Consider the following 13,453-nt stretch of genomic DNA (forward strand, 5'->3'; position numbering starts at 1 on the left):
GTCCTCAGTCTTTTAGATAACAAAATGTTTAGCATTTGTGGCAGTCATAAAAGTGGGTACAAAGGAGATAGTTAACAAGTTGCTAGAGTTAGTGAACAGAGAAATTCTTCCAGCCATAGGTTTTTTTGAGCCTAGGTTTTGCCCCATCAACAATCAGTTGTACCTCAGGGATCAATTGGTTAGAAATAGTTTCAACAACAACAACAACTTGCATTTATATAACACCTTTAACGTAGTGAAACGTCCCAAGGCACTTCACAGGAGCGATCATCAAACAAAATTTGACACCGAGCCACATAAGGAGATATTAGGACAGATGACCAAAAACTTGGTCAAAGAGGTAGGTTTTAAGGAGCGTCTTAAAGGAGGAGAGAGAGGCAGAGAGACGGAGAGGTTTAGGGAGGGAATTCCAGAGCTTAGGGCCTGGGCAGCTGAAGGCACGGCCGCCAATGGTGGAGCGATGAAAATCGGGAATGCGCAAGAGACCAGAATTGGAGGAGCGCAGAGATCTCGGAGGGTTGTAGGGCTGGAGGAGGTCACAGAGATAGGCAGGGGCGAGCCCAAGGAGGGATTTGAAAACAAGAATGAGAATTTCAAAATTAAGTCGTTGCTGGACCGGGAGCCAATGTAGGTCAGTGAACACAGCGGTGATGGGTGAACAGGACTTCAGGAATTTATTCATAACAGGCAGAGAATGGTGGTACTGTTCATCTTTAGAAGAAATATCTCTGTGGCAGTCAGTCATTGTATGGTAATTGTTTTATTGATGTTTATGAGCCAAGTTTGAAGCTTGATCTACCTTAGGGATAGCAACATGTAATGAGGTATGACTTAAATATGGGCCGAGGGCTAAAAGTGGGAAACAGCTGGCTTGGAGAATTTCCGATTCCCACAACAGCATGAAGATTTGAATTTTTACTGTTTGCACTAGTAAAGAAAGAACTTGCATTTATACAGCACCTTTCACAGCCTCAGCACATCCCGAAGTGCTTCACAGCCAATTAATTACTTTTTTTTTGAAGTGTGGTCACTGTTGTAATGTAGGAAACGCAGTAGCCAATTTGCGCACAGCAAGATCCCACAAACAGCAATGTGATAATGACAGATCATCAGTTTTAGTGAATGTTGGTTGAGGGATAAATCTTGGCCCAGGACACCGAGGAGAACTCCCCTGCTCTTGTTCGAAATAGGGGCCGTGGGATCTTTTACATCCACCTGAGAGGGCAGATAGACCCTCGCTTTAATGTCTCATCTGAAAGACAGCACCTCTGATAGTGCAGCACTCTCTCAGTACTACACTGGAAGTGTTGGCCTAGATTTTATGCTCAAGTCTCTGGAGTGGAACTTGAACTCACAACCTTCTGATGTAGAGGCAAGAGTGCCACCCACTGAACCACAGCTGGCATAGGCCTGATACTGAAAAAAATCTTGCATGCACCAGGCTCAATAAATTTAAAAAGTATCTACCATAATTCAGTGTAAACCTATACTACACGGAAGAATTTATAATAGGACGTTTGAGAATCCAATCAGGCATAAGAAATTCAATTGCAGACTGGTTTACTGTTGATCTCAAGGGGGTGCACTGTGGAAATAGTTTGAGACATTCTCATCTAAGTTAAATTAAAGTAAATGCATGGAGGAATGTAGCTTTTCCAAATCAAATTGTATTAGGTGAATTTTTCAGGATGTGGGCATCGCTGGCAAGGCTGACATTTATTGCACATCCTTAATTGCCCTGAGAAGGTGTTGGTGGGCCTTCTTCTTGAACCAATGTGTGTAACTGGTTTGATAGGACTGGGTGATTTGCTAGGCCACTTCAGAGGGCATTTAAGAGTCAACCATGTTGGTGTGAGATTGGAGTCACATATAGGCCAGAGTGGTAAGAACGGCACGTTTCCTTCCCTAAAGGGCATTAAGTGAACCAGTTGAGTTTTTACAACAATCTGACAGCTTCATGGTCACTTTTACTGATACCAGCTCTTTATTTCCAGATTTTTAAACTGAATTCACATTCTCACACTGCCATAGGGGGACATATACTCACATTCTCTGGATTATAAATCCAGGCCTCCGGATTACTAGTCCAGTAACATATCCACTACACCACCGTCACCTCAGGTAAGAAAGTTTTACTAAGACAAACGGATTTCTAAATCTTTAGCTTTAAATCCCATAAATATTAAAACTTTCAATCCCACCTCCAACCATTCCGCCCCCTCACTCCCTCCATTGGCTGCCTGACGTGTCCATCCTCGTGATGCACCGCCTTCCCACGGCCAATCTTCGTTACCCGATTGGATGATTCTTGGCTGTCAGTCAAACAGCCTTTTCGCACAAATCCAATATTTTTGTAACTAATAAACAAAAGTGTTCAAAGTAAATGATAAAAACACACGTTTTTTTTAATGCCCCTATGATTTTTCTCCTGGGTTTTACCCACAGCAGTGTCCAGGAGATTAGTCTTTAATTCCTGGACATTGGTGGAGTGTTGGGAATCATAATTTCACTTCTTCCTTCTTGGATCTTCCTATGTCACACACCATTGTTGGCTTGGAGAGTTAAATCGAGTTGCATCGAAACTATAGCACAGAAACAGGCCATTTGGCCCAACTGGTCTATGCCAGCGTTTATGCTCCATACGAGCCTCCTCCCACCCTACTTCATCTCACCCTATCAGCATATCCTTCTATTCCTTTCTCCCTCATGTACTTATGAGTGCTTAAATGCATCTATACTATTCACCTCAACCACTCCTTGTGGTAGCGAGTTCCACATTCTTACCACTTTTTGGGTAAAGAAGTTTCTCCCGAATTCTCTATTGGATTTATTAGTGACTATTTTATATTTATGACCCCTAGTTTTGGACTCCCCCACAAGTGGAAACATCTTCTCTATGTCTACCCTATCAAATCCTTTCATTATCTTAAAGACCTCGTTCAGGTCATCCCTCAGTCTTCTCTTCTAGAGAAAAGAGCCCCAGCCTGTTCAGCCTTTCTTGATAAGGATATCCTCTCAGTTCTGGTATCAACCTTATGAATCTTTTTTGCACCCTCTCCAATGTCTCTATATCCTTTTTATAATATGGAGACCAGAACTGTGCACAATACTCCAAGTGTGGTCTAACCAAGGTCCTGTACAAGTTTAACATAACTTCTTTGCTTTTCAATTCTATCCCTCTAGCAATGAACCCTAGTGTTTGATTTGCATTTGTATGGCCTTATTAACTTGTTCCCAGAGGTCGGCCAACTCTACTCTGAATCTTGCCCCCCAGAAGGTGTTAGAATAGTCAAAAAATGATTTTCCCTCTGCTTTTCCCTGATCCTTTCTCAGTGGGGAAGTGTCTAACCTTCACTCCAAGATATCAAAATACTACTTCATTTTACTGAAAAAAAGATAGAGCCACAAGAATTTTCTCTTGTTTTTTTTTAAATGAACATACAATTTCCCAAACTGCAAAGTGTCACGTGATGTCAGTTCCCCTCCCTGCTTCTTGGCTACCTGATATCACAGAATGCAGAGTGACTTCTTTGGAAACAGCTGGGATCATGACTTAGAGTTTGTCTGAGAGCGACAGGACCTTACAAAACCGTGCCACCAACTGTAACTGTCCAACATTTGCCCCCCACCACCGGCGCACCGTGGCTGCAGTGTGTACCATCTACAGGATGCACTGCAGCAACTCACCAAGGCTTCTTCGACAGCACCTCCCAAACCCGCGACCTCCACCACCTAGAAGGACAAGAGCAGCAGGCACATGGGAACACCATCACCTCCCGGTTCCCATCCAACTCACACACCATCCTGACCTGGAAATATATCGGCCGTTCTTTCATTGTCGCTGGGTCAAAATCCTGGGACTCCCTCCCTAACAGCACTGTGGGAGAACCTTCACCACACGGACTGCAGCGGTTCAAAAAGAAGGCGGCTCACCACCACCTTCTCAAGAGGCAATTAGGGATGGACAATAAATGCCGGCCTTGCCAGCGACCCCCTCATCCCAAGAATGAATTTTTTTTAAAAAAAGCTCAACACTAAAGTCAGAGGAATATATTTTCAACTTGCCGTCCAAGTGTAAAATCAATGGAAATGAAAATCGTGTGGTTTCTATAACAACGGCTGATCCACATCGCTGGTTTTACATCCAGGTGGTTAGTTGAAAATCTATCCCAGAATATTCCAGTCAGGATAGAATGAGTACGAATGCAGTCAGTCTTAAAGTATTTTCCCCCAATTTTCTTCCCTCCTTTCCTGAAGGCAGTGTTCATGCAGGAGTATGGTTCCAAACTGTTTATCACTTCCCTATACTTTGTCCAAATGGACATTTTTCATGTGTGGAGCCTGGAAAGTAAATAGCAACAGGCTATTTGACTTGGGAAAGCAGCACAACCAAGCCCAATCCAGTTCACAAAGGATGTCCATAGACAAGCATTTTAGAGCAGGGGTAACCGGATGTGATCAGGAGTAGTAACCATGGGTGATTTGCCCCTCCCACCCAAGTCCACTGTGGCCAAATGTGGTGTCTTCACTCCCACTCCAGCTGGGATCAGTTAACTCAGCACTGATTAGGGATGGAAACTGGGATCTTAATCTGTGTGGCTCAATATCACAGACAGCATGAGCTTGCAGAAAAGTGACAGTCTTCGGCTCCAAACTGGAAATTTAATAAATAAGGAAAGTATAATACAGGCGAAATATAGCCGGATCCCAGGATTTAATCAAACAAAACCTGATCCAGGAAATGCAAGGTAATGATAATGCAAAATATTTGTAAATCTATACATTGAATCAGCTAAAAGCTCTGAATTAGCTCGGAATAGTAAGGTATTTGGCACCGCCTGTGGAAGGCAGGATGTAGTAACTTTCAAAAGGGAATTGGATATATACTTGAAAAAGGGGATGGGGGGAGAATGGGGGGGAGGGGGCATAGAGCAGGCTGCCAATTCGCTATCGCCCGTTTTTGTGCTACCTCAGGTCGAAGTTCACTCCCAGGATTCCTCCATCCAGAATCAAATCAAATCTATCGGTTGGGGTCAAGGTTTGAGGTTCTCTGATCTTCACATCATTGTGCAGCGAAGAAACTGGTGTCTAATAACCACCACACACAATGACCGAGGATATTTTTTACAAGCAGCCAGATTGCTACGTGTTCAATTCACGAGGAAGACACTTAGTAAAGATAGGTGGGGGGGGAGGGAAAGAGCGGGCAATTTTTATGTCATGTGTATATCGTGGGTGGGGAGTCCATTGACTTTAGTGGGAGGCCCTAATCATTTTTGTGGGTCGGACCTAATTTTTATATTCAGGGCGAGCTGCCAGCGCTATTTGCGCTTCTGATTGTTTGCTCGCCCACTGGGGAACATAGAAATATAGCAACAGGAGTAGGCCATTCAGCCCCTCGAGCCAATTCCGCCATTCTATTAGATCATGGCTGATCTGTATCTCAACTCCCTTTACCCGCCTTGGTTCCGTATCCCTTGATATCCTTACCTAACAAAAATCTATCCATCTAAGTCTTGAAGATTTCAATTGTCCCCCAGAATCCACCGTCTTTTGGGAGAAGAGAGTTCCAGCTTTTCACGACTCTTTTAAACAAAAACTGCATTAAGTTCACCGCTACTGCCCGGAAAATGCTGAAAGCTGGGGTGGTAATGCAATGTAAATCGCCCTCATGGTGTCTACAACAAAAAGGTATTTCAGACAAACTTCACAGTACATGCAGAAATAGATCTTTCAAATTCCATGTGTGATTTTATTTCCCTTCGAGCCAAAGTACTGATATCTTCCAAGGAATAGAAAGACTTCAAATATTACAACATAGCAACTTCCTTGAAAGTTTAGAAATAAAATCATAATAAAAAGAACATGGAGACTTCCACAGAAACAAAGAAATAACTTGCATTTTAATAGTGCATTTAATGTAATAAAACGTCCCAAAGCGTTTTGCAATATCGTTATCAAACAAAGTTTGACACCGAGCCACATAAGGAGATATTAGGAAAGTGACCAAAAGCTTGGTCAAAGAGGAAAGTTTTAAGGCGCATCTAAAAGGAGACGAGAGAAGCGGAGAGGTTTAGGGAGGCAATTCCAGAGCTTAGGGTCTAGGCAGCTGAAGGCACGGCCGCCAATGGTGGAGCGATGAAAATCGGGGATGTGCAAGAGGCCAGAATTGGAGGAGCGCAGAGATCTCGGAGGGTTGTAGGGCTGGAGGAGGTTACAGAGAAAGGAAGAGGCGAGGTCATGGAGAGATTTGAAAACAACGCAAACTGGAGCAAAACAGTTGTTTGAAATGAAACTGAAGTGTAATTTTCTGATCCATTCCTCAACATTCAGTCATCACCTCACACTTCCACTGCCCTCCAAAAGCCCATCATTCTCTTCCTCAGGTTACTATTCTCTGTTGCTATCCTCCCACACAAATGCAGTTGACATTTGGCACACGCAGTAGTGGACCTTTGTAGCTTGTTTCTAAACAGAGGATGACACTACAACACTACTGAATTGCTGAATGCATTTGTCATCACAGGGGAATCTTCGTTATCAGGCTTTAATGAAAGGAATCCTTCTGGGGAATAATGGGAATTGGCAGGGTACAGAGAGTTCCCTGAGAATTTCCTGCAAATGCAGAGCTTTCCATCAGATCCACCACGTAAATCATCAGAACTGAAAGGTTATAACTATCAGCAAAGGCTGAACAAGCTGGGTTTATTTTCTTTAGAAAAGGCTGAGGGGTGACCTGATAGAGGTCTTTAAAATTATGAAGGGGTTCAATAGGGTAAATGTAGAGAAGATGGTTCCACTTGCGGGGTAGACCAGAACTCGGGGCCATAAATATAATAGTCACTAATAAATCCAACAGGGGTGGGAAGAGGCTCATCTGCAGCATAAACACAGGCATAGGCCTGTTGGGCTGAATGGCCTGTTTCTGTGCTGTACATTCCATGTAATCCGATAAAGAATTCAGGAGAAACCTCTTTACCCAGAGAGTGGTTAGAATGCGGAACTCGCTACTGCAGAGTAGTTGAGGTGAAAAGCATAGATACATTTAAGGGGAAGCTCGATAAACACATGAGGGAGAAAGGAATAGAAGGATATGCTGATAGGGTGAGATGAAGTAAGGAGGGAGGAGGCTGGTGTGGAGCATAAACACCGGCATAGACCAGTTGGGCCGAATAGCGTATTTCTGAGCTGAAAATTCTACGTAATATGTAATTCTATGTGATTTATAAAGTCAATTTACAAGTGTGTGCTGCAAATGAACCCGATGCAGCATCTAACATAGAAGTAAGGCAAGTTTTTCAGGGCAGCCTGTTTCTTGAAGCTCCACCTGCCTGAAATCTCCTTATTCAGGTGAGATAATGGAGAACCTGGCAGGCGGAGTTAATTTTTCCCTTTGCACTGTAAGCATTTAAGGAAACAAGTACCCTGGTAGCAAGCCACGAGAATCCTATCTGGACCAGACCCACATCATCAGAATCTGTGATTGATTCTAATTTGCTTTCGTTCAGGGCTTTAGTCAATCTCATGTCAATGTAATAACGTGTGATATTTTCACACACTAAACACAACCCCCCGAGACAGACATTGCATTATTAAAGCTCATCATTTTGCTGGAATACACTTCACAGTTTTTACATTAGACAGTGGGCTTGAGTAACCGATTCACTGTACTGAATTAATAAATGACAGCAGATATAATGCTACATCGTTTTTGCATCTTATTCAGCAATTGAAATCTAACGCAAATCGTGCAAAAGTAAACATTTGGTCGCACACCAGTGTGACAAAGCCCAGATTACTCACACCCGTTCAATTAGTCACTGTATCGCATTGATTTGACTGAAGAAATAGTACTTAACCCATCATGACCCCAATTTAATCGAAAGATCAAATTATACTTTATATTTATTTCCTATTTCAGTGGCAAATTTTTAATTTTGTAATGTGTGTATGTAAATAAAGTAAGGACTCTTATTGCACACTTAAGAGTTAAAGTCACTGCAGTAGGATGACTGATTATTACTCCCAAAGCAGAATTCCATATACGGAACGTGCCCAGTTCTCCGTTTCAAATGCCACGCCTGCAGTGGGAATTCCAGTACCGAGGGTGGTTTATTTTAACAGCCAAACTCATACAGAATGCCGCTTCTAAAAAAAATTGTAACAGCTGACAGAGAAATGATTTAGTCTTTACAATTTGTGTTTTTGGAGTGACGCTAATTCAGTCAGTACCTGGTACAGTTTTTCCCCATTCGGAACCTCATAGCTACTATTCTGAAATCATTGTAGATTAACACTGGGGTATACTCTGATCCCTGACACAATGCAACACTGCACAACTGCTGGAGAAACCACCGACTATATTCTTGTTTTATAATAGTGACAGCAGTATCGCAAGCTTTTGGTTTTTTTTTACAGATCTTCTGTCATAGTGGGGAACTGGTAAGCACAGCATAGCACTCTTCAACAAGCCTCAACCGCCAGCAGACAAATCTGGGAATGAAGAATTAAGAGCATGCAAAAAAAAAACCCTACAAATCAAATTCACAGCACAAAAAAAAACAATGTATGATGCCGTTTACTAAAATAGTGCAAAGCTTTTTAATATCCTCACACAAAAAAATATCCAGTCGCTGACAAAGCAATATGAACAAACAAACTGCAGCATGTTGTACTAAGAGTAATGACACCAAGTATACAGCGTATTGCCACAGAAGTAGCACTTTCTCATACCTTGAGAAGTCTAACTGATGGGAGGAAAGCTGCGTGACACAGCTTACGGATGGTCCAGTTCAGAGGCCGGGGAGCTTCAGTGTGACTCATGGCCACCTAGGTACCACCATTAGGTAAATGGGAGGCAGAGCAGGGAAGAAGAAATCCAGATCCCGACCGAAGGAACCCGTCATAAGGAACAGCAGCAAAGCCAGCCCAGCTGCACTGATCTTTCGACAAGAGCACAGACAGTACAAAAAAAATTTCCCCCCACCACTCCAGTGTGGCAACTGGAGTTGCCTTGGCTCTGATCCTTCTCAGGACGCCAGCCTCCAATGTGTAGCAGTGCTCCTGCATACAGATCAGGGCAGACTGGAAGCAATCATCTGCTCAGAGGAGGGATTCACCCACTCTCTTAAAAAGAGATAAGAGGCAGGCGGCATTGTCTCCACCGAGACTGATTTGGGGAAGACAAGAGCGGAGCAGGATCTTTTGAAGAGTGCAGCACGTCAGAAATTTCAGGTGGGTGTTTATTTGCCGCTGGGTATTTTGTTTTTTTTTTGCGAGAGGGGGGTCAGTGGAAGAATTCAGGGATCAAATGATCTCTGCACGTATCTGGATGGTTTTAACAGTTTGAGTGCTGAAATCCACTTGTGGATCTCAGTAAATGAAGGTGGGTTTTGTTTCTCTCTGGTTCTTTTACTGTGATGTTATTTTTTGTGTCTGTCCATTCACGTAGCTGAGGAATGACAGCGCTGAGGGAATAGGACATTTATGCTCAATGGTACGAGAGGGTTTGCTGCATTTCTGTCAAGTCCTTGGGGAAGAGCAGAGGTCTTCAGAGTGGCGAGCGCAGGAATCCCACCAGAGGCACTTCCAGGTGCACTGCCTGTACCTGATGCCTCAGAAAGTGCAGCAAGGAGGAAGCCCTATATCAGGGTTACCAACTCTGGTTAAACCCATTCCTGGAGGTTTCATCACATGACCTCCTACCTCCGACAAACTTCCCCCCCCCCCATCTCCAATATTTTTATAACTCATAAACGAAAGAGTTAGAAGAAAATGAAAAAAAAATACACACATCTCTTTTAACGCCCCTATGATTTTTTTTTTCTCCCGGGTGTTTGCTGGCAGCAGTGTCCAGGAGATTAATCTTTAATTCCTGGAGACGCCAGGACAATCCTGGAGGGTTGGCGACCCCCTCGCCCCTTCGAGAACGGTAGAGATGTGGGAGTTGGGAGCGCCAGGCAGCACGATGACTGACGTTAACGGGAAGTGAGAGTGGACCCTTGTGATACAAGGCCAATTGAACCAGGCCGTAATGGAGTTGGGAAAAAAGAAGAGTTACAACCAGCAGGAAGGAGGGGAGAGAAAGATGTGAAAGAACAAAGAAATAATCAGGTAAGGAGAAGACAGAACTTCAAAGGTGGGTGAATGAGTGGATGAGGAATTAAACAAGTGGATTTGAGATACTCAATGCAGTAGGCCCTTTTGCATATTCAAGTAAGGAACCTACCACCTATTTGAGGCCCCCTCTGCAATATTGGTTTGCCCGGAGCAGCTGGCAACAGAAAACCAGGTCTACATGAGGCCTAACAGGCGGTCCTTAAAGACCACCACCAAAGAGGTAAGATTTTAAAATATATTTACCTGAATGTGGAGGTGGGAGGTGCAGGAGTACCTTTCCTACGTTCAAACCACACGGGCCAAGCCGCCCAACGTTTGCCCCCACCCCCCCGATCGCGACCTCGACCTCGACCCCCCCCCACAGATCCCGGACATCATTACCCTCCCTCCCGATCGCCCCCCTCTCCCGGTTCCCCTTTAATGACTTACCAGAGAGCCTTTGCTGCCAACGCAGCAGCCCGATCCCCAAGGCCTCTTCTCCGACCGAGCTGCCTGGAGAACGACCCATTAAGTGTTAATGAGGCCCAAAGCTGTTTATTAGGTGCACCTCGGGCCTATCCATTCAGGGGCAGGGAACGATCGATATTTTTTTTTTTTTTATTCGTTCACGGGATGTGGTCGTCGCTGGCAAGGCCGGCATTTATTGCCCATCCCTAATTGCCCTTGAGAAGGTGGTGGTGAGCCGCCTTCTTGAACCGCTGCAGTCCGTGTGGTGACGGTTCTCCCACAATGCTGTTAGGAAGGGAGTTCCAGGATTTTGACCCAGCGACAATGAAGGAACGGCGATATATTTCCAAGTTGGGATGGTGTGTGACTTGGAGGGGAACGTGCAGGTGGTGTTGTTCCCATGCGCCTGCTACCCTTGTCCTTCTAGGTGGTAGAGGTCGCGGGTTTGGGAGGTGCTGTCGAAGAAGCCTTGGCGAGTTGCTGCAGTGCATCCTGTGGATGGTGCACACTGCAGCCACAGTGCGCCGGTGGTGAAGGGAGTGAATGTTTAGGGTGGTGGATGGGGTGCCAATCAAGCGGGCTGCTTTATCTTGGATGGTGTCGAGCTTCTTGAGTGTTGTTGGAGCTGCACTCATCCAGGCAAGTGGAGAGTATTCCATCACACTCCTGACTTGTGCCTTGTAGATAGTGGAAAGGCTTTGGGGAGTCAGGAGGTGAGTCACTCGCCGCAGAATACCCAGCCTCTGACCTGCTCTCGTAGCCACAGTATGTATATGGCTGGTCCAGTTAAGTTTCTGGTCAATGGTGACCCCCAGGATGTTGATGGTGGGGGATTCGGCGATGGTAATGCTGTTGAATGTCAAGGGGAGGTGGTTAGACTCTCTCTTGTTGGAGATGGTCATTGCCTGGCACTTATCTGGCGCGAATGTTACTTGCCACTTATGAGCCCAAGCCTGGATGTTGTCCAGGTCTTGCTGCATGCAGGCTCGGACTGCTTCATTATCTGAGGGGTTGCGAATGGAACTGAACACTGTGCAGTCATCAGCGAACATCCCCATTTCTGACCTTATGATGGAGGGAAGGTCATTGATGAAGCAGCTGAAGATGGTTGGGCCAAGGACACTGCCCTGAGGAACTCCTGCAGCAATGTCCTGGGGCTGAGATGACTGGCCTCCAACAACCACTACCATCTTCCTTTGTGCCAGGTATGACTCCAGCCACTGGAGAGTTTTCCCCCTGATTCCCATTGACTTCAATTTTACTAGGGCTCCTTGGTGCCACACTCGGTCAAATGCTGCCTTGATGTCAAGGGCAGTCACTCTCACCTCACCTCTGGAATTCAGCTCTTTTGTCCATGTTTGGACCAAGGCTGTAATGAGGTCTGGAGCCGAGTGGTCCTGGCGGAACCCAAACTGAGCATCGGTGAGCAGGTTATTGGTGAGTGAGTGCCGCTTGATAGCACTGTCGACGACACCTTCCATCACTTTGCTGATGATTGAGAGTAGACTGATGGGGCGGTAATTGGCCGGATTGGATTTGTCCTGCTTTTTGTGGACAGGACATACCTGGGCAATTTTCCACATTGTCGGATAGATGCCAGTGTTGTAGCTGTACTGGAACAGCTTGGCTAGAGGCGCAGCTAGTTCTGGAGCACAAGTCTTCAGCACTACAGCTGGGATGTTGTCGGGGCCCATAGCCTTTGCTGTATCCAGTGCACTCAGCCGTTTCTTGATATCACGTGGAGTGAATCGAATTGGCCAAAGACTGGCTTCCGTGATGGTGGGGATATCGGGAGGAGGCTGAGATGGATTATCCACTCGGCACTTCTGGCTGAAAATGGTTGCAAACACTTCAGCCTTGTCTTTTGCACTCACATGCTGGACTCCGCCATCATTGAGAATGGGGATGTTTGCAGAGCCTCCTCCTCCCGTTAGTTGTTTAATTGTCCACCACCATTCACGACTGGATGTGGCAGGACTGCAGAGCTTTGATCTGATCCGTTGGTTGTGGAATCGCTTCGCTCTGTCTATAGCATGTTGCTTCCGCTGTTTAGCATGCATGTAGTCCTGAGTTGTAGCTTCACCAGGTTGGCACCTCATTTTTAGGTACGCCTGGTGCTGCTCCTCGCATGCTCTTCTACACTCCTCATTGAACCAGGGTTGATCCCCTGGCTTGTTGGTAATGGTAGAGTGAGGAATATGCCGGGCCATGAGGTTACAGATTGTGCTGGAATACAATTCTGCTGCTGCTAATGGCCCACAGCGCCTCATGGATGCCCAGTTTTGAGCTGCTAGATCTGTTCTGAATCTATCCCATCCCTTGCACTCCCCTTTTTGGGCGTGAGTACATTTTTCCTCCAATGGCCCATTGAATAATTAAAGAAGTCAGGGACTACCAAAGGCAGCTGGTGGTATGACTCCTTTTAAGATTCCTATTTGAGGCAAGTTAGAGAAACTTTTATTGGAATTGAGAGCTGTTGTGGCTGAGATTGTGTCAGCAACAATTAGACCATAACCATTTTTCTTTAAAAAAAGAGAGTACTTGACTTATTTCTTGTGAAACAGTGGGGATCCTATGAAGCAGCTGTGGCTCAGTGGGTAGCACTCTTGCTTCTGACCCTGAAGGTTGTGGATTCAAATCCCACTCCAGTGAGGGCAGTACTGAGGTAGGGCTGCACTGTCAGAGGTACCGTCTTTTGGATGAGGCCTTAAGCCGAGGCCCGGTCTGCCCTCTCAGGTAAACGTAAAAGATCCCATGGCACTATTTTGGAAGAAGAACAGGGGAGTTCTCCCCAGTTTCCTGGCCAATATTTATCGCTCAACCAACATCACTAAAACAGATTATCTAGTCATTATCACACTGCTGTTTGTGGGATCTTGCTGTGTGC

General features: G+C 45.3%; 1 protein-coding gene across 5 annotated transcripts in view; it reads right to left on the reverse strand.

Moving 5' to 3' along the window:
- trpm3 (transient receptor potential cation channel, subfamily M, member 3) overlaps window positions 1-13,453 on the reverse strand; it is a 425,666-nt gene that overhangs the window by 266,075 nt on the left and 146,138 nt on the right. For 4 of the 5 annotated variants that reach the window (XM_067983535.1, XM_067983534.1, XM_067983533.1 and 1 more), the window contains exon 1: window positions 8,734-8,823. The exons of the other annotated variant lie outside the window; for it this stretch is intronic. In XM_067983535.1, the coding sequence (XP_067839636.1) occupies window positions 8,734-8,823 (90 nt within the window). Of the gene's footprint in view, window positions 1-8,733; window positions 8,824-13,453 lie in introns of those variants that run through there. 5 annotated transcript variants of the gene reach the window in all.

The sequence above is a fragment of the Heptranchias perlo genome, chromosome 4, assembly GCF_035084215.1.
Source record: "Heptranchias perlo isolate sHepPer1 chromosome 4, sHepPer1.hap1, whole genome shotgun sequence".
Classification (NCBI taxonomy): domain Eukaryota; kingdom Metazoa; phylum Chordata; class Chondrichthyes; order Hexanchiformes; family Hexanchidae; genus Heptranchias; species Heptranchias perlo.